An 18,098-nucleotide genomic window follows, 5' to 3' on the forward strand; every position below is an offset into this window, starting at 1 on the left:
ACACACACACGTAAACCGCTACTGGCAGTAGCGGTTTACACACACACACACTCACACGTAAACCGCTACTGGCAGTAGCGGTTTACATAAAATATAGAAACAATGCATTTACGTATTAAAAACTGAAACAATGTATTTGCGTAATATTGGAGATCAAACAATTTAGATGCGTAAATTGCCCTAAAAATTTGGTAAAACTATATAGACCAATAGAGTAATTAAACCTAGTTGAAAATTGAAACACCATACTGATTAACAATCATTCGACATAAAAAAATAAAAAATTATTTTCTAGACACACTTAAACATACTTAAATACTATCATGTATCAGCATATCTAATCTTATTCTTAATATATATTTTTAAAATAAATTTAAAATAGTATATATTATTAATTATTAAAGTAAAAAATATTTTAAATATTTTATATAATTAAAAAATTATTATAATTTATTTTAAAAATCTTTTATATTTTTATATATACTTTCCCTTTTTAAATTTATGTGTCTATATATCTTGTGTCATATTGTGTCCATCGATGTCCTAACCTCAAATAAATATTGGATCTAATGATCTATGATGTATGTCTCATTCACGTGGCATGATTTGTCAAATGAAACTGCCTCTCGTTTCATGTTTCATGATTCTTTTTCAATCGGTCACTAAAGTCATGTAGATAGTGGCCATTCATTATTGATTATTAATTTATTACGGAAGAATTTCAAGTATACTAAAAATATTGGTATTTCAATTATTTTAATCGTTAATTTGAATTATAAAAAATATATATAATATATAACTTAAATAACTTAAAATTTTTTCATTATTTATAAAACATTACCAATAACATCTTAACATTTTCCATCTCCATTGTGGCGTATTCGCAAACACAATCTTAACAATTATGCTAAATTTATTGTTTTTAAGATGGACCACCTAATACGCAAATGCAAAATTCCTGAGGTTTAATAATAGAGAATATATACATATAAATTATTATAGGGTAAAGTAGTAAATTGGTTTCTATGTTTGGGCATAATTCTGTTTTAGTTTTTAAGATTTAAAGTGTCTTATTTGAATTCAAAAAGTTTCATTTAGCATCAATTTAGTCCGACAATGAGGTCAAAGTTAAATAATTAATGGAATGTCCTACGTAACAACAGTACAAGAACAAAATCGATAATCTGAAGAACAAGTACAAGCTCAAGAGGCACAAAATCAACAGTGGATGCATCAATATATTTATTATTATTTTTCTTATAATATAAATAAAATATTTTCTATATAACTAAAGAAAATGATAAATAAATGTATTGATGCATCAACGATTGATTTTGTGCCTTTGGAACTTGTACTTGTTATCCAGATTATCGATTTTGTTTTTGTACTGTTGTTATGTAGGACATTCCATTAATTATTTAACTTTAACCTCATTGTGGGACTAAATTGATGCCAAATGAAATTTTTTTAGATTTAAACAGGACATTTAAACCTTAAGAATCAAAATAGAATTTCACCCAAATAGTACTTTACCCATTATTATATTTTGTATTTTTATGAATATTAACCTGTTAATGAAAAAAACTAAAGTATTCACCACGTTTCCTTGGAAATTTTGGAATGAAGTTAATTGATGGTTCTCTAATCTTTAATATAATATACAATCTAACACGCTTGTGAGTTGTGACACTAGTGCTGATGTTGCATCAAACAAACATTTTAATGGGTAAAAAGTGATAAGTATTTTAAATTTTTAATCAGATATCTCCAATTTGAAATTCAAATTTGATTTCTTGAACGAAAATGACTAAATAATAAAATTATAAATAATTAATTTCTAAATTCACAAATTAAACACGTGAACATAACTAAACGCTTTTTAATTTGAATATGAAGATAACAATTGGGTTGGATTGGGATATGGAGAACATAGGTGTTTTATATCTGTGTGGTGTTAGAGTAACAGAATTCGGACCATATGAGTTTTTCTATGGTAAACAGACGGTCCGAGTTGTTAAAGGCAATGAACACGGAGAGTCCAATTTCTTTCTTCCGAAATTCAAATTTTTTCAATTCCAAATCGAACCATTCGATTTGTTCTGCAAAATTTTTAAATTAAATAATTTGTAGGGTCCAAATTCTACATCCTGACACTCACAAAAAGTTGTCCCACAAATTTGTCTTGTATTCCATGAATCTATATCCGGACACATCACATACAAGACTTCCATAACTATAAAATTAAGTCCATAACTAAATATCGGTATAAAATTTTTATATAATATCAATATATCAAAATTAAGAAATATAGGAACTTAACTTTTTTATAGACAATTTCAATTTTTTCTAGTCACCTCATTCTATTACACTTATTAAGATTTTACATCAATTTCAAACACATATTACTCATATCTCTAATAATCCTAATAAGTTTTGCAAAAATCATTTTACAATTTCTGCAAAAATATCATGGAACCCCCAAATTCTTGTGTATTTGTAGCCGCAAAAGGTGAAGAAGTCCACAAACACCTTCACCACCCTTCTCAATAATTAAATTAAAAAATGAAAAAATTTGGGCAAATTTGTGAATAATTCTACAACTGAAAATTGTCAACCATATGTTGGATCACGTCTGCTCCAGCAGAATTGATGAGGTGATGTGTCACCTGCAAGAGTTCATTCGTGTACAAATAACATTGGCATCTCAAAGTGTTCAATTCAAAATAATATAGTGAATATTATAGTGCCTAAGATATTGTGTCTACTATCTAGCTTACTAAAAAAGATAAATAAAAAATATTTAATAAATTTTAAATATTTTATTTTTATTTTATATATTTTATTTTTTATTTATAAAAATAAGTTAAACAATTTAAATATTACAATAAAGAAATATTATAAAATTTACCAAATAATGTATCATGTGATTGAACATTGAAGCAGCTTTTGATAACTTGCCTGAATGGTACTATGAGCCAGAAATTTCTGCATGGTACCCTTGAACCGCACATCAATGCGTTCCCAACTCATTCTTGTTAACCCCCTTATCATTTCCTCTGTCAAATGTTGTTATATGCATTAGATATAAAATGATTTGGCCTTTGAAATTCTCAACATTCATCAAAATAGTCCATTTTTAAAAATGATCAAATTAGTCTTTAAATTTACAGATTGTGAATCTATTTTATTCTTAATTTAATTGCTATTAATATAGTGCTGATATAAAACATTAAAATATCAATGTGACCTTTTTAATAATAAGATAACACACTAACATAATTAAGATTTCAGTATAATCAAATAGGTGTTCTAATTAATTATTAATTTCATTTTGATTAATTGAATTTATATTGATCTTGATAAACGCCGAAAATTTTAGAGACTAAACTGACATTATCTCTAAAACTATTTACGTATCTCTATCCAATAGTTCAAGCAGTTATGAAAAATGATTATTATAAAGTAAAAACCAAGGAAAAAAGATGATTTGTGAAACTACAAATAATCAATGCTCCATCTTCTTTTTGAGACATATCAATGCTCTGTCTTAAATTAGAAGCATAAGCATGTTATCATAAATGCTTATGTCATGTTGCAATGTCTGATTTATGAAACGCATATTAGTTCAAAATGGGTGAAAGTACCTTCCATGTCAAGTCTACGAGATCCACTATTATTCACTTGGGATTCTGTAGGAACTTGATTGGGATCCGAAGAGGGTGTTACTGTCTCGACATTTACTATATGTCGATAGCTCTCGTGGCTCGAAAGATTCTGGCGCTGAATAAAAAAAAATTATTTAGATACAATTCAACCACAATAACAATTAAGTATTTTTTATTAAGTAATTTTAGATGATGACACCAAAGTTGAGAACTTAATCATCACCTTTGGAAGCTCATTTCTTCGCCTTATAGATGATGTACTCCATCCAACAAGCTCTAGTTAATAGTTAAGTCCTTCATGCATTGTAATAACAAAAGATACAAATAAGATAATAACTTGTGATTATTATAAGGTGGAAACTCAGATGCAGTCGGCTTCATGAGAAGTTGATATCTGAGAGCCATTAGATGATTTAACTGATTTGACTAAATTTTCATCTAACGGCTCTCAGATATCAACTTCACATGAAGTCGACTTCATTGAGTTTTCAGCTTATTATAATTATTACATTACTATTAATATGAAGATGTCTTCGTAAAAAGATAATAGTTGAGAACTTAACAAGTGTCTTTAGATAGTCCAAGAAAACAAAGGATACTGTCATAGCGAACATTTGCATAGGCAACACGGCGTTTGAAGGATCGCAAGGCAGAGCTGCAAAGAAAGAGATGCAGAGTAACATCAATTAATTGTCACATAAACATGAAGTTAGCCACAGTAAGAACCTTACATGAATTTAAGATCTTCAGAGTCTCGAACCATTTGGAGAAGAAGAGGAGGCTTTCCATTGGTACCATCTGTTAAAAAGAGATGTTTTCCTGTTCTACGAAGAAGCCCCGAAGCCCGAATTGCTGCTTTCTCGGCGTGGCGCGATCCGAAAAACATTGGACACTGAAGTATGCAACATTGCAAAACCATGTGTCACACTGCTAGTCAACTCAGGTGCAGTTAACTTCACGTGAAGTTAATAGTTGAGAACTGTTAAATGATTTGACTAAATTTTTATCTAACGGCTCTTAGTTATCAACGTAAAATTAACTGCACCTGAATTCAAATCACCTTGAGTAACTTCCAAATACATTGATTCAAGAATGCAAGAAATTTTCACAATGTCAGATAAAAAGTAATGGATAAAAATGCCATCATTCGTGCCTGTTTATGACCACAAGAACCAAGATGTGGTGTTGCTGAGGTAATGAAATTTACAGGCTCCAATCCTGCAATTTTTCCTTCACAATTCTTGCTCTCATGAGAAAATTCCGTTGAAATGTCTCTCTCATAAAGCTTGGCAATTGCATATCTTGCAACCAATCCACCCAGAGAGTGACCTACAAATGAAATCTTCTTAACACTTGGGTGACGTTTTATAACTGCAATCACCTGTAAAAAGGGGAAACAAAATGGTTATGTTTCTGGATTTGAATTCGATGCAACCAAAAGCCGAAGCCAAAGCCAAAGCCAAAGCCAAATTGGCGATTTATGACATACCTCCTTCGCTAATCTGTCTCCCATTACGTCGACGCCATCAAATGTCAACCTTGGAGGGTTACATTCACTGCCTGCATAAGACGAAGACTTAAGTACAGTTATCTTTACGTGAAATTAATAGTTGAGACTGTTAGATAATTTGACAATTTGTCTAAATTTATCGTCTAATAATTCTCGACTATCAATTTACATAGACTATTCACTTAATCCAAAGTTAATTTATCAGGACTAAACTATTCACACTTTAGAAAATTGGGATCAAACTCAAAAACAAACATTAGGCAAAAAATAGAAACTTTCCATTATTCTTGAAGGATAGCAGATCACAGAAAGAACAAAAAAAATTGGAAGCTAAGAGGTTAATGGTCATGACTTACAATGTACAACAGCATCATGTGGATACTTTTTCAGAAACTGTTTTGCAGCAAATTTCCAATTCTTAGCACTGCAAACATATTAAACACATGTTTTCATCATATTAAACCAGAAGGGTTTAACTTAATTAAGCTAAAATAATGAATGATTAAGGAACCAAATCAAACCTTCCAATGAGACCATTAACCATGATGATCAAATGAGTGGGTTTGGGACGCTGAGAATCAGAAGCATCCACCATTTCCATATCAAAACCCTCCCCTTTAGCACCATATTCGATTCTAAAACAAAACTTAGGCAAGTAAGAACTACTCCTCTTCTTGCTCTTGTTCCTGTTCTTTGTTTCATTGTTGAGCTTCTTCTCCTCCTCCTCCTCTACCACCACCACACCTTTGTCTTGTTCTAGAACATGGGGTTTCTGTTTGGAATCCTCAGAAGCCATGGTGTTGTAGAACAACAAACAAACTAAGATAAAAACAATGGAACTGTGTAGGAGCTTTGAAACTTAAAGCAAGTTAAAACTCATAAACATGTAAGTGCTTAGATTATAGTGTTTTGGTATGTAGAAACCAAAGTTGTTGCATTTAAAATGAATGAGACTTGGAGAATGAGGATACAAAGACGAAGAAGCTGCCTTTCATCAATGACTTTGTGTGTGTTGTGGTCAAACCACTTGACTCTGACTTCTTCAATTTCCGTCTTCTCTCTAAGATATCACAGCTCTGTCTACTTTCTTTGTTTTTAAGATGGAAACTCGGTTTCAGTCGACTTCACGTGAAATTGACAGTTGAAAGTCGTTAGATAAAAATTTAATCAAATCAGTCAAATCATCTAACGGTTCTCAACTATCAACTTCATGTAAAGTGATAAATTAAATAAAAAAAGTTTGATTTTCAAATTTATTTATACTCTTTAAATTTTATTCTATTAATATATTATAATTATTTCAAATTATAAAATTAAATTTTAAATAAAAATATTTTTTTAAGGAAACAGAAAATTTTTTTTATGTTAAATAATTTTCAAACAAACTCTACTGAAAATAAATCCTAATTCATATATGCAACTATTGAGAATATTTGTTTCTTAGTTGTCTAATTTTGTGTAAAATAATTTAGTCTCATAGCATCATACACCTATTAAAACACTACTCTATCTTAATTATTAAATAATTTTTATCTAATGATAATAGCTTTTGATTCCTCCTACAAAACTTATCATATTAGTAACTTTAATAAGTACTTTTATAATTTTTGTTAACAAAATCTTAAAAATTAACCCCGGATGATATTTTATATGATGTAACACTAGAGTCTAGAAGAGTCACATGTTATTGGAAAACATATTTTACCACAGGTCTTATCATACCATTTTCAACGTGCCTTCTAGAAACCATATACTATTGTAACACTAGTATTTATTTATTTATGTTAGTTAGAATTTATGAAAGCAGCATCTAGAAAGAAAACAGTTGACACGTAAGTCTTCGCCATTGTTTACATTAAATACAATTATTTTTTGGCAAACTTACCCGAAATATATTTAAAAAATAAAAATGTGTACTATTTTTTATACATTTATTTTGATATTTATTTTTTGTGATATTAAAGATAATTTTTTTATTTTTTTACTTTTTACCAATGAAGTATAGACACTTCGCTGTGAGTTACTGTGTATGCGTATCGAATACATTTTGGATACGATACTCATCGACACTCGTCCGACACGCGTGTCTGCTATGTCCAACCATGTCTTTATAAAACATAAAAAAAATCTCCGGACACGCTTAAGTACACCTAAATACTATCACATGTCAGTATGTCCAACCTTATTCTTAACATGTATTCTTAAAATAAATTTAGAATCCGATCCGATCCGATCCGCAAATGTGTAGATCGGATCGGATCCAACCTTAAAAGCTGCGGATATTGGATCCGATCCGATGATTTTAGTGCGGATCAGATCGAAATTTTGGCCATATCCGATCCGATCCGATCCGCGTGCAGCCCTAGTTTGACGTGTGTTAAAATTGTTTGGATACGAAATTGTATGGCATGCGCAGACAGCATTTGTTGGGACATCTGTGGAAGCGCAGAGAATGCAAACTTTGTCGCAAGCATGTGGTTTAATTACCAGGGATTAATGTGTTGTTAATGATGATAATTATGGTGCTGGACTTTTTTATTGTTCATGCACGTTTTGCTACTTTGACATACACATTTTCGACTTGGGCTATTATTTTTGTGAATGCTAGTTGTGGATATAACTAAAGTTCTGAAAACCAAACCGGTCATCGAATCGCTCTAGTTACTAGTTCATTAGTTTATTGGTTCAACCAGTTCAACCGTAGTTCAACCAAAATAACAAAAAAAAATCCTTGCGCCAATATTTTCATCATTTAACTGCATTTATTATTTTAACAATGAACAACTATACGGTTTACTCTTCATAACTTCGTCTTCTCCATTATTTTTTCCTCTTCAACATCAATTTCTTCTTAAGATCTTAACTAATTAATTTTAAAACCCTAAACATCTATTAGAACTTCTTTCCTATTATTTTGATGACATAAGTTTAAGGGATAAGTACTTTTTTCGTTGCTAAGGTCTGGGGCGAAAATCAAATTTGTCCCCAATCTTTTTTTGTTATTAAAATCATCCCCAACGCTCAAAAACTCTTTAAAATCATCCTCCCCTCCATTAAACAAAATTTTTGGACACTTTTGCCCCTGAAGTCTTTGATGCTTCGTTTTCATTCCCGCAAAAGGGCCCCAGTGTCTCATTTACATTACACACTTGAAAACTGATCTTTCACCTTCAATGATGCCCTAACAGAGGTTCATCATCACCTGAGGAGTAGCGTTACTACATTTGGATTGCGTTGGCAAGAGTGTGGCAGAAGTTTGTTCTGCTATTGTCATCTCAAATCAGGTATGTATGCACCATTGGTTTCGATTTTGTGGAGCTTGACCTTAATAATGTGTAATGAATTTCGTTAGTTTCCAAAAACTGGTAGGGTTTGATTTAAAGTTTTGTTTTTTCGTTTTAGGGGATGGGAAGCTTTAATCTGAGTGTCTACCATAGGGGTCGATTTGGATATGACAATGGGATGTTGCAGTATATAGGGGGACAAAAGACATTCATCGAAGATGTTGAGAGTGATTGCTAGTCTGTATTTGAGGCATTTGCCGAGTTGAGACAGTTTGGGTACACAAAGAAAAATGTTTCGGCCATGTGGTATAAGGATCCAAGTTCTGAATGGTTAGAGAAGGATCTGAAGTTATTTGCAGGTGACATAGATGCACTTGAGATGTGTAGAATAGCGGAACTGAGGAGTCATGTTGAGCTGTTTGTTGTGCATAAGATTGAGGATGCTGAAGAATTTTCTGCAGTAAGGTATATTGATGTTGGAGGATAGGGTAAACAGGGCAATCAGAGGAAAATCCTCAGAATCAGTTGGTGGTTTTTGAGGGTGAACAGGTCAACATGTGGAAAATGACAATGCGGAGCAAGTTAATGAAAGAGATAACTTGTACCTGGACGTGGCTGCTGAAAATGCACGGGTTGAATCGAACAGTGATGATGACAGCGATGATGAGGAGTTTATTCCGTCTGATCTTGAGATTGACAGTGCAGATGATATTTAGTTTACAGATAGTGAAGAGGAGTATGATGATGAAAGTGGGTTTGAGGATCTGATAGGTGCTACGGATGGTGATCGGGTTGATAAAGACAAAGGGGTTGTGAATAGTGATTTCAGTGATGAGGAAGGCTTCAATAGTGATGAATTGGATTTGGATTATGAAGTTGGTGGTGGTTCAGATAAGGAGGACAGACAGGATGATGATAACGATGAAGCTACTTTGTATCCAACTCATAAAGATGTTAAAGACATGACGAGTTATAAATGGGAGGTTGGAACTGTATATGCTTCAAGAGAAGAATTCAAAGATAAAGGGCTGTTTGTCAAGAGGGTTGTCTGTTTTGGTTATATGCAGCAAAAATGAGTGAGGAAGAGACTTGGCAGCTTAGGTCGATGAACCTTAAGCATACTTGTAGCCAGTCACATAGGGTTGGGATAACATACTGTTTAGCTGAGTAAAGCCTTTAAGAAGAAGGTGGAACATAACCTAAAGGTCAAGATAAAGGACCTGGTGAACAAGGCACAAAGGAAGTGAAATCTGACTGTGACAACATCAATGGCAGCTAGGTCAAGACAAGCTGCATTGGATGAAGTACAAGGAACTTACTGGAAGCAGTATAAGAGGATTGTTGACTACTGCTCAGAGCTGCTACGGACTAATCCATGGTCATCAGTGACGCTCAAGGTACAAAGGTCCCCTGATTTCGAGGTTGAGGAACAGCACAATGGGTTAAACAATTTCTGCATATTTCAAAGAATATACGTGTGTCTAGCTGCTTGCAAGAAGAGCTTTCTGCAGTGTAGGAGGTTTATTGGGTTGGATGGCTGTTTTCTCAAGACACCTCAAGGGGGACAGCTGTTGACCGTGATAGGTTGGGACCCTAATGATCAAATGCTTCTAATCGCGTATGCCATTGTGGAGTCAGAGACTAAAGACACCTGGAAGTGGTTTCTCCGGCTGCTGATTGATGATTTTGGTGCTGAGACAATTGGTAGATCAACCTTCATGTCTAATCAGCAGAAGGTAAACAGTCATTGAATCATTTAACATCTATTTATTGAATCATTTAACTTATATTCAAACAACTATTGTTATAACACAATTTTTTACCTCCTTTGTTAGGGGCTGCTGCCTACTTTCAATGAAGTAATCCCAGGTGTAGACCACAGGTTCTGTGTCCGTCATCTATACAGCAACTTCAGAAAAAAATTTTCTGGGCTACACTTGAAGCAATTGATGTGGGGGTGTGCAAAAGCTACACACTGGAAGGAATGGGAGAGAGAGATGGCAGTCATCCGACAGATCAATGTGGAGGCTCATAGGCATCTGAATGCGATTCCACCTAGATTTTGGAGCAGGTCCATGTTTAACTTTCATTCTAAATGCGACACTCTTGTAAACAATATATGTGAAAGCTTTAATGGTGCAATAATAGAGTCTAGGGAAAAGCCTATAGTTACAATGTTGGAAGAAATTAGGGTTTATTTGATAAGCAGATGGGCTGTTAATAGAGAAAGAATTCAAAATTTTAATGGCACAGTTTTACCTCGCATTAGGAAGAAGATAGAGAGAAGGTGTAGATCAGTTGGTGAATGGAGGCCTTATTGGTCTGATGCACATACATATGAGGTTGTGAATGGGTTGACCAAATTTGCTATTGATTTGTCTGCTCATTAGTGTTCTTGTAGGAAGTGGCAACCCAGTGGTATTCCATGCACACATGCCATCAGCTGCATCAATTTTAAGGGTCTTGATATGGATGCATATGTTGATGACTGCTACAAGAGGCCTGCCTATGTCAAATGCTATGAATCAGTAATCAACCCTCTAAATGACCCAGATTTGTGGGAGAAGACAAACTTTGATGATGTGATGCCACCTCCCTATCAGAAGACTAGCCACAGACCAGTGAAGAAGAGGAAGAGAGGACCTGCTGAAGCTGAGGACAGAAGCCAGTCCCACTTGTCTAAGAGGGAGCAGATTCAGAGGTGTTCAAACTGTGGTGAATCAGGTCACAAGAGGGAAGGATGCAAGAAGCCACCCCTCTCTGTAAGTGTATTTACCAATTTCTTATGTTAGGGTTTCATGTGAATGGTCGACTAACAGTAATTTTTTTTTGTGTTTCAGGCCCAACCACCTAAGCAATCTGCTGTGAAGAGAACCAATGGAGGGAGAAAGACTTCATCTGCAACGCCCATAACCAGGTCTAAGGCATCATCACAGCCTACTATGCAATCTGCAACTAGAGGGAGGAAGAGGTCCAATAGGCAACCGAGATCATCATCACAGCCCCAACCACCCACCAACTCATCTAGGCCCAACTCATTCCAGCCTAGGTCCAAGCCCACAGAACGATCAGCTAGGCCCAACACACTACCAACAGGTACTCTCCACCGAAAGTCTAAGATGAAGCCCATCAGAAGCTCCACACAACACCCACCTGTACCAAAGGAGAATGATGCATCTAGCTCTAGCCAACCAGCTAGGACTGTCTCACTCAGTCACAACATTCAACTTCATGTCTCTCCAAGAAAGTTGAGGCTCATGGCAAAACTTCCAACAAGAGCTTGGAGAAAACTTTAGAGAATTATGATCATTTCAGATGTGTTATGTTATTAATGTATTGCTGAGTTGAGTACATTTAATGTTTGTGACTCTCTATTTTGTCCGAAACTTATGTAATAAAGTTACTGCTTATTGTTTCTTAAATAGCAACTGAGTTGCTCTAGGTTTGTGGATTCAAAGATTTCCATCTTTTCTTGTTATTTTTCTTTAACTGGATAATATTTTGCACCGGTGAATTTGATGGTGACTGAAATTTTCACATTTTGTTATTTTTTGCTATGCTTAATGAATTTGACATAGTTGTGTTCTGTCAAATGTGCTTGTGGTACTTTCTGATGTCAGTTCATTTAGGCAAGTTTGTTTACACAATTCTTCAGTATCAATTTCAGGCTAACAGATCCATTTTCATTGCCAATTTCTTCTCAAATTATAGATACAGCAACGCACTTACATAACTAATCACCAACACCCTAAACTAAACTCATTAACACAGACCATGTCCACTCATAGTAGCAGATTCTCATTAACACAATACAAAATAATTTACAAAACTCAGATTCATTCAAACACACCCTAAAAGAGTCCTATATTCTCTCCTAATTTCGGATATCACACTTTTTCAAAAATAAATAATGATGTTAGTTATGCCAAAAAAAATACTAGATCACAAAAACAAAGATGCCTATCATTCTAATTAATGGAATAACATAAAAGATAAATTTTTTGATAATGAAAGATAAATTTTTTATATCAAAAGAAAGGTAATTTACATATATTTTAAAAAAGTCCAACAACTTAATCAATATCATTAATCATACGTTAATTGATTCAATCTATTTAATTTAAATTTATGCTGATACAACCTGCACCTTCTGCACCTCCAGCTTTAAACTTGCAATAATGTCCGCATGTGTGTAGACAAGATAAACACGCGTCATAAAAAAAATTACTTTATGTCTTTTCATCACATATGTAAGGAAAAAGCTCTCAACATTGTAACATTAGCCTAATTATAAAGGAGAAATAATGATCAATAATAACCGTTCCAATAAAGTTAAAAATACAAATACTTTTTAAAAAAAAATATAAGGATAGGCAACCCTACTCGAATGGGTTGGTTCGGGTTGGATATCCGTGAATAGGGTATATATTGCCAGCCCTACATATAATATCTTAAGGGTACGGGTAGAGTTGGGTATACTCTAAATCTGTACCCTACCCTGTCTGCAAGCAAATTTGTACCCTATCCTACCTTATTCGCTATGGGTAGGATAGGCAACCCTACTCGAATGGGTTGGTTCGGGTTGGATATCCGTGAATAGGGTATATATTGCCAGCCCTACATATAATATCTTAAGGGTACGGGTAGAGTTGGGTATACTCTAAATCCGTACCCTACCCTATCTGCAAGCAAATTTGTACCCTATCCTACCTTATTCGCTATGGGTAGGATAGGCAACCCTACTTGAATGGGTTGGTTCGGGTTGAATATCCGCGAATAGGGTATATATTACCAGCCCTACATATAATATCTTAGGGGTACGGATAGAGTTTGGTATACTCTAAATCCGTACCCTACCCTATCTGCAAGCAAATTTGTACCCTATCCTACCTTATTCGCTATAGGTAAGATAGGCAACCCTACTCGAATGGATTAGTTCGAGTTGGATATCCGCAAATAGGATATATATTGCAAGCCCTACATAAAACACACCCATTAAATTTTTTTTTTTCATCAAAAGAGATTCGAGCCTATGTAACACTTTTAAGAGGCAAATGTATTTGTCATTTGGGACAAGTCTCAGCCACAAAAAATGTTATTTAAGCTCTAATAATAGATTGGGCCTGATCACTATACTTGGGCCCAATAAACTTACTTTTCATGTTTGAACGGTTTCACTCACGAAAGTATTCCTTTACTGGAAAAACAAAGGAAAGAAAAGAATATTAAATTGGGTTGGTTAGTTTATAAGTGTTCGGAATTCGAGTTTTATTTTATGTATGCAGTTAATTTATTAGTTAGCAACAAACTTTTAAATAGAACTCCAATTCATAATGAATTAGTTCTTGATCTGTTGAAATAAGAAATACCGTAGATAACAAAAAAAAAATTATTTCCTTTTTTTTTCTCATTTTTATGCTAATTGGCAATTTAAGTATTTTTGTAAGTAAGAATAAATAGTGAAATAGGATAAAGAGTGGAAAATAGACGCAAAAACTTGGCAGCCATTGCATTGCAGGGGGAAGATGAATAACTAGTGGTGGTTGTAACAGAAGCAATTTAACTAACTTCATTTAATGGAATCTCCTCTTTCTCTTGAATTCTGGAAACAGCATCATGGGTTTGCTTAACCTGAGGCTCAATTATAACGCTTCTTCTGCTGCTATTCAGTCTCCTTTCTCTTTCAACAATCACTCATGTATCACACTTTCTTCTGGTCAGCTCAATTTTCCTTCCCTTTTTCATTATTAATTGCTCTGTTTTTATTCCTTGAATAGTAATTTACAATTTGCATACTTAATAGCTGTTATGAATTATGACAAAGTCTGTTTATTCAAGCTTTAGGTTTTATTGTTAGAATTAACTCATGGTCTAATTATGATTATTTATGTATGGTTTTTCTAGCCAGAAGTAGGGGAATGCAATTTCAAGTTTCTAGCACAAAATAAAAAATACACAAAAAAGAAAGAAAAATAAACAAAAATATTGAAGCCTTTCTCTCAATTGCTGTGCTCTGAATTTTGGTTTACAATTTGATCAGCTGGAGGAACGGAAGCAACTTTCAACTCAGCGAGGCTATCTTCGCTTTCGACCGTAAATGAAGAAGGAGAAGCATCCCAGAGAAGCTTTCCAACAGCATTCAGTTGTTTGTCATCTGAATTGGAAACCTTGGACAATGATTCTTTATACATAGAAGAAATCAAGGTACACCATAGGCCTTTTAATCAAGCCATATAATTATATTCTGGTATGAAGGGAAGCCTTAGAGCAATGGTTGAGTTGTCTCCATGTGAGTTTAAGCCATGAAAACAGTCACGGATGTAACTATCAGCTTGAACTGCGTACATTACCCCCTTTGGGTGCGGCTGCGACACGGGATGTTTGTGCACTTAGCTGCCTTTTTTTTTCCTTTAATAATTATATTTTGGTTTCTATGCATAGAAATAGACACATAGTGTGTGTGTTATTGTAAAATCTTACAAGGTTTATATTTCCCAGGTGAAGAAGGGTAAGAGGTCTATTAGTAGTGTGCAAGAAATGCTTAATAATACACAAAGACAAAGGCATTTTGAAAAGGAGATATCAACAGCCTCCCTCAAATTTCAGTCTTTTAGAGCGATACATTATCGTTTGTTAATGGAAAATCTAGGCACTTTGGAACAAACTTTCGCTGATTCTGAGGCGATTAAATTGAAAAGTGACATTGTATTGCAACTTGGAAAGCTTGGAGCTCTGGAATTGTTCAATGTCTGTCTGTCGAGGTCTCTTGAACTGTCGTCACATGCCGTTGAACTCGGAGAGCACCAGAAGGAAAACAGGAAAATAGATGAGAAGATAGATAAAGTGTTTGTTAAGTCTACCAGGAAAAAACAGCATAAAAGAAGAACTCAGAAAGCATTTACTGCTATGGAAGTTCGGCTGCAGCCGTCGACTTCAAAAGCTGATGATAAGGAATATAGATTGCATTCCCTTCCTGCTTCTGTAAAGAAAGCTTCAAATCGTAAAAATACAAGAATAATGGTTGCTAGAAGGGAGGCAGAAATGTCAAAAGGAGTAAAGGTTAGTTTATACTTTATACTATCTTTGATTACTTTACAGAGACTTTCTTGATTACATTTACATATATCTGTCATTCTCATATTTCAAGGTAACACTTACTAAATCATCGACCTTTAACCACTTTTCAATCTTAAGCACAATAAAGAATGAAAGGTTTATCATACAAATTAGTAATGAAATAGAAGGTATTCTGGAGGAAAACAGCCAATTTTTTATTTTGGGTTTAGGTTAGACTGTAAAATGACTAAAGTGAAAGATATTATAAACTAAAAGGAGTATGTTATTGTCAAGTAGAATAGATTCAACCAATATCATGATTCGAATCTTTTGGTTAAATATTGGAATTGTGTGCCATTCTAGGTTCTCGCAGAGTTGGAGAAAATTCGAGAAGGAATAGAAGAGAGTACAAATCAAGTAGCAAGCTTGAAAAGCTGGGCAGAAGCAGCTGGAGTTCATGAGAAGGTGCTACAGCAGAAGTTGCATTACTGCCAACGTTGTCGTGACGAGCTTATACGAAGTACTCGTTCCTTGGTTGTTTACCTTGCAAGGAAGTACAGGGGTATGGGAATAGCACTGGAAGATCTACTTCAGGTCTGTTCCAATGGTTATTGTATATGCCGTTTTATTTAATCATTTTTATGGCCTGAGCAAGAGTTTTGTGCTGGATCTTTAATTGATAGTCATAAGACACACAAATCTTACCAAAATGAATCAGAAGAAACTAGATAAACTTGGGAGAAATTTTGTTTTGCGGGTAAAGTGCAAACAAAGAACTTTAATTGAAGGGGGCTTTGAATTCTGTGTATAACAAATTGATTTGTAAGGTGCTACCCCAAAAGTAGAAGTATGAATAAAATCAAACTTTGGAATAGACAGGGAAGATACTTATTTGAAATTTTGCTTCTTTCATTTAGCTTTTCACTAAATTTATAACTTTTGCACTGTATTTCTTAGGCAGGATATATAGGTGTTCTCCAGGGAGCTGTGAGATTTGACTATACAAGGGGTTATAGATTCTCAACTTATGTGCAGTATTGGATAAGGAAATCAATTTCCAGAATGGTGGAACGATATGCTCGAGAAATCGTAGTTCCTGTATGTTCCTCTTCTGCATAGCTGGTTTGTTTTGTTTCCTTATACCAATGTCAATGTTATGTGAAACCTTGATTTGATCCTTGTTTATTTTTTCATATTTGTTATTCTTTTTAGTGGTCATTGAGCAGGGCCATGAATCAGATACAGAAAGCACAAAAATCCCTGAAAATTACCTCCATGAAAAGCCCAGATGATCATGAAATCGCAAAGGCGACAGGTCTGTCTTTGGAAAAAATTAGATCAGCTGGAAATTGTCTGAGAGTTGTTGCTTCGACCAATCAGAAGATGGGAGACTCTCTTAGTGTAAAGTATACGGTAAGAATTTGATATATTTGACTAAACTGTTTAGCTAATCATCATATTCTCTATCGACAGGTGTGTATCAGTTCAATGTACGAGTACAAAATATTTCTCATGTAGAGTAGAGCATTATAATCTCAAGAAATATATCCTTAAACATTGTTGTTACTTGTTTGTTAAGTCATAAGTTGTTTTTTGCATCAATGTTATGCAGGAATTTATGCCTGATATGTCAATAGAGAATCCTGAAGAAGCTGTGATGAAGCAACACATGAGAAAGGACTTATATGATCTCTTGAAAGGCTTGGATTCAAGAGAAAGAGAAATATTAACCCTCCGTTTTGGTCTTAGAGATCATCATTCAAAGTCACTTGAAGAAATAGGGAGATATTTCAAAGTTAGCAAAGAATGTGTGAGGAAGATAGAAAGGAAAGCTCTAACAAAATTAAGGAACAAAGCAGCTACATCAAATTTCAATTTTTATTTATTGGATTTAGATTCTTAGATGTCATTGGCTTTGGTGGAGTTTCAATAGTTTTGGCTTGTCTATCACTTTTAGTTGTCCCTAGTGCAACATCATACCATTTTAAAGAAAATTTTTTACTGTATATATAAAAGTATTTTATATCATATAAAACAGTGTAAACGATAAAGCATGTGATAATGTTTGTATGTATTGTTTCTTCTTATTGGACATGGAAATAAATAGTATAATGCCTTTTCTAGTTACCTTATGTGTTCAAAGATTGTTCCAATCTGTTCTTGTAAAATTTTGTGCTGCTCTTGTACTGCTCTTGTACTTGAGCTTAAACTACAACATGAGGTGGTAATCAATCAGAAATTCTTGGTGTACATTTTATCTTTTATGTAAACTTTATATCCCCTTTGTGTTTTTTTTCCTTAAAGTTAAGAGTGAGATTTAAACCCAAGTCCTTTAGATGAGGACGAAGAGACTGTTTGAGCTATAACTCGTTGGCTTTATATCCCCTTTGTTAATAAATGTATTTATATAAAAGTAGATATTCATTGTAGAAAGAAATAACCCGTATAATTTAAAAATATAGACAAATTAAGTATTGTTAAAAAAACTGGTATGTGTACTCGTGCGATATACAAAAAATGTCTATTCAATTTATGTTATATTAGTACTTTTTAATTTTACTTTTATTAATCTTTTTAACTTAT

At 33.8% G+C, this 18,098-nt stretch overlaps 3 protein-coding genes across 4 annotated transcripts in view; 2 read left to right on the plus strand and 1 right to left on the minus strand.

Moving 5' to 3' along the window:
• Window positions 1-940, plus strand: part of LOC110265160 (serine/threonine-protein phosphatase 7 long form homolog) — a 2,504-nt gene extending 1,564 nt beyond the window's left edge. Inside the window, exon 3 of the mRNA XM_021107997.1 lies at window positions 928-940. Coding sequence (XP_020963656.1) covers window positions 928-940 — 13 coding nt within the window. The remainder of the gene's footprint in view (window positions 1-927) is intronic.
• On the minus strand, window positions 2,299-6,235 carry LOC107606269 (putative lipase C4A8.10). Of its 2 annotated transcripts, none has more exons than XM_021106574.1 (10): window positions 5,697-6,235; window positions 5,532-5,599; window positions 5,155-5,225; window positions 4,819-5,046; window positions 4,397-4,557; window positions 4,265-4,320; window positions 3,889-3,941; window positions 3,645-3,780; window positions 2,909-3,056; window positions 2,299-2,666 (listed from the first exon to the last, which is right to left on the minus strand). In XM_021106574.1, the coding sequence occupies exons 1-9, from the start codon at window positions 5,969-5,971 to the stop codon at window positions 2,920-2,922; spliced, it is 1,185 nt and encodes a 394-aa protein (XP_020962233.1). In that variant the 5' UTR covers window positions 5,972-6,235; the 3' UTR covers window positions 2,299-2,666; window positions 2,909-2,919. The 2 variants fall into 2 exon arrangements, with proteins under 2 accessions (XP_020962233.1, XP_016163791.1); XM_016308305.2 differs by having other exon boundaries at window positions 2,959-3,056; window positions 5,697-6,234.
• Window positions 13,934-17,642, plus strand: LOC107606270 (RNA polymerase sigma factor sigC). The gene is made up of 7 exons (XM_016308306.2): window positions 13,934-14,175; window positions 14,500-14,663; window positions 14,958-15,518; window positions 15,879-16,109; window positions 16,473-16,613; window positions 16,728-16,928; window positions 17,128-17,642. Exons 1-7 carry the CDS (start codon window positions 14,076-14,078, stop codon window positions 17,416-17,418), a joined length of 1,689 nt encoding a protein of 562 aa, XP_016163792.1. The 5' UTR covers window positions 13,934-14,075; the 3' UTR covers window positions 17,419-17,642.

Source organism: Arachis ipaensis, chromosome B07 (assembly GCF_000816755.2).
Source record: "Arachis ipaensis cultivar K30076 chromosome B07, Araip1.1, whole genome shotgun sequence".
NCBI classification, from domain to species: Eukaryota; Viridiplantae; Streptophyta; class Magnoliopsida; order Fabales; family Fabaceae; genus Arachis; species Arachis ipaensis.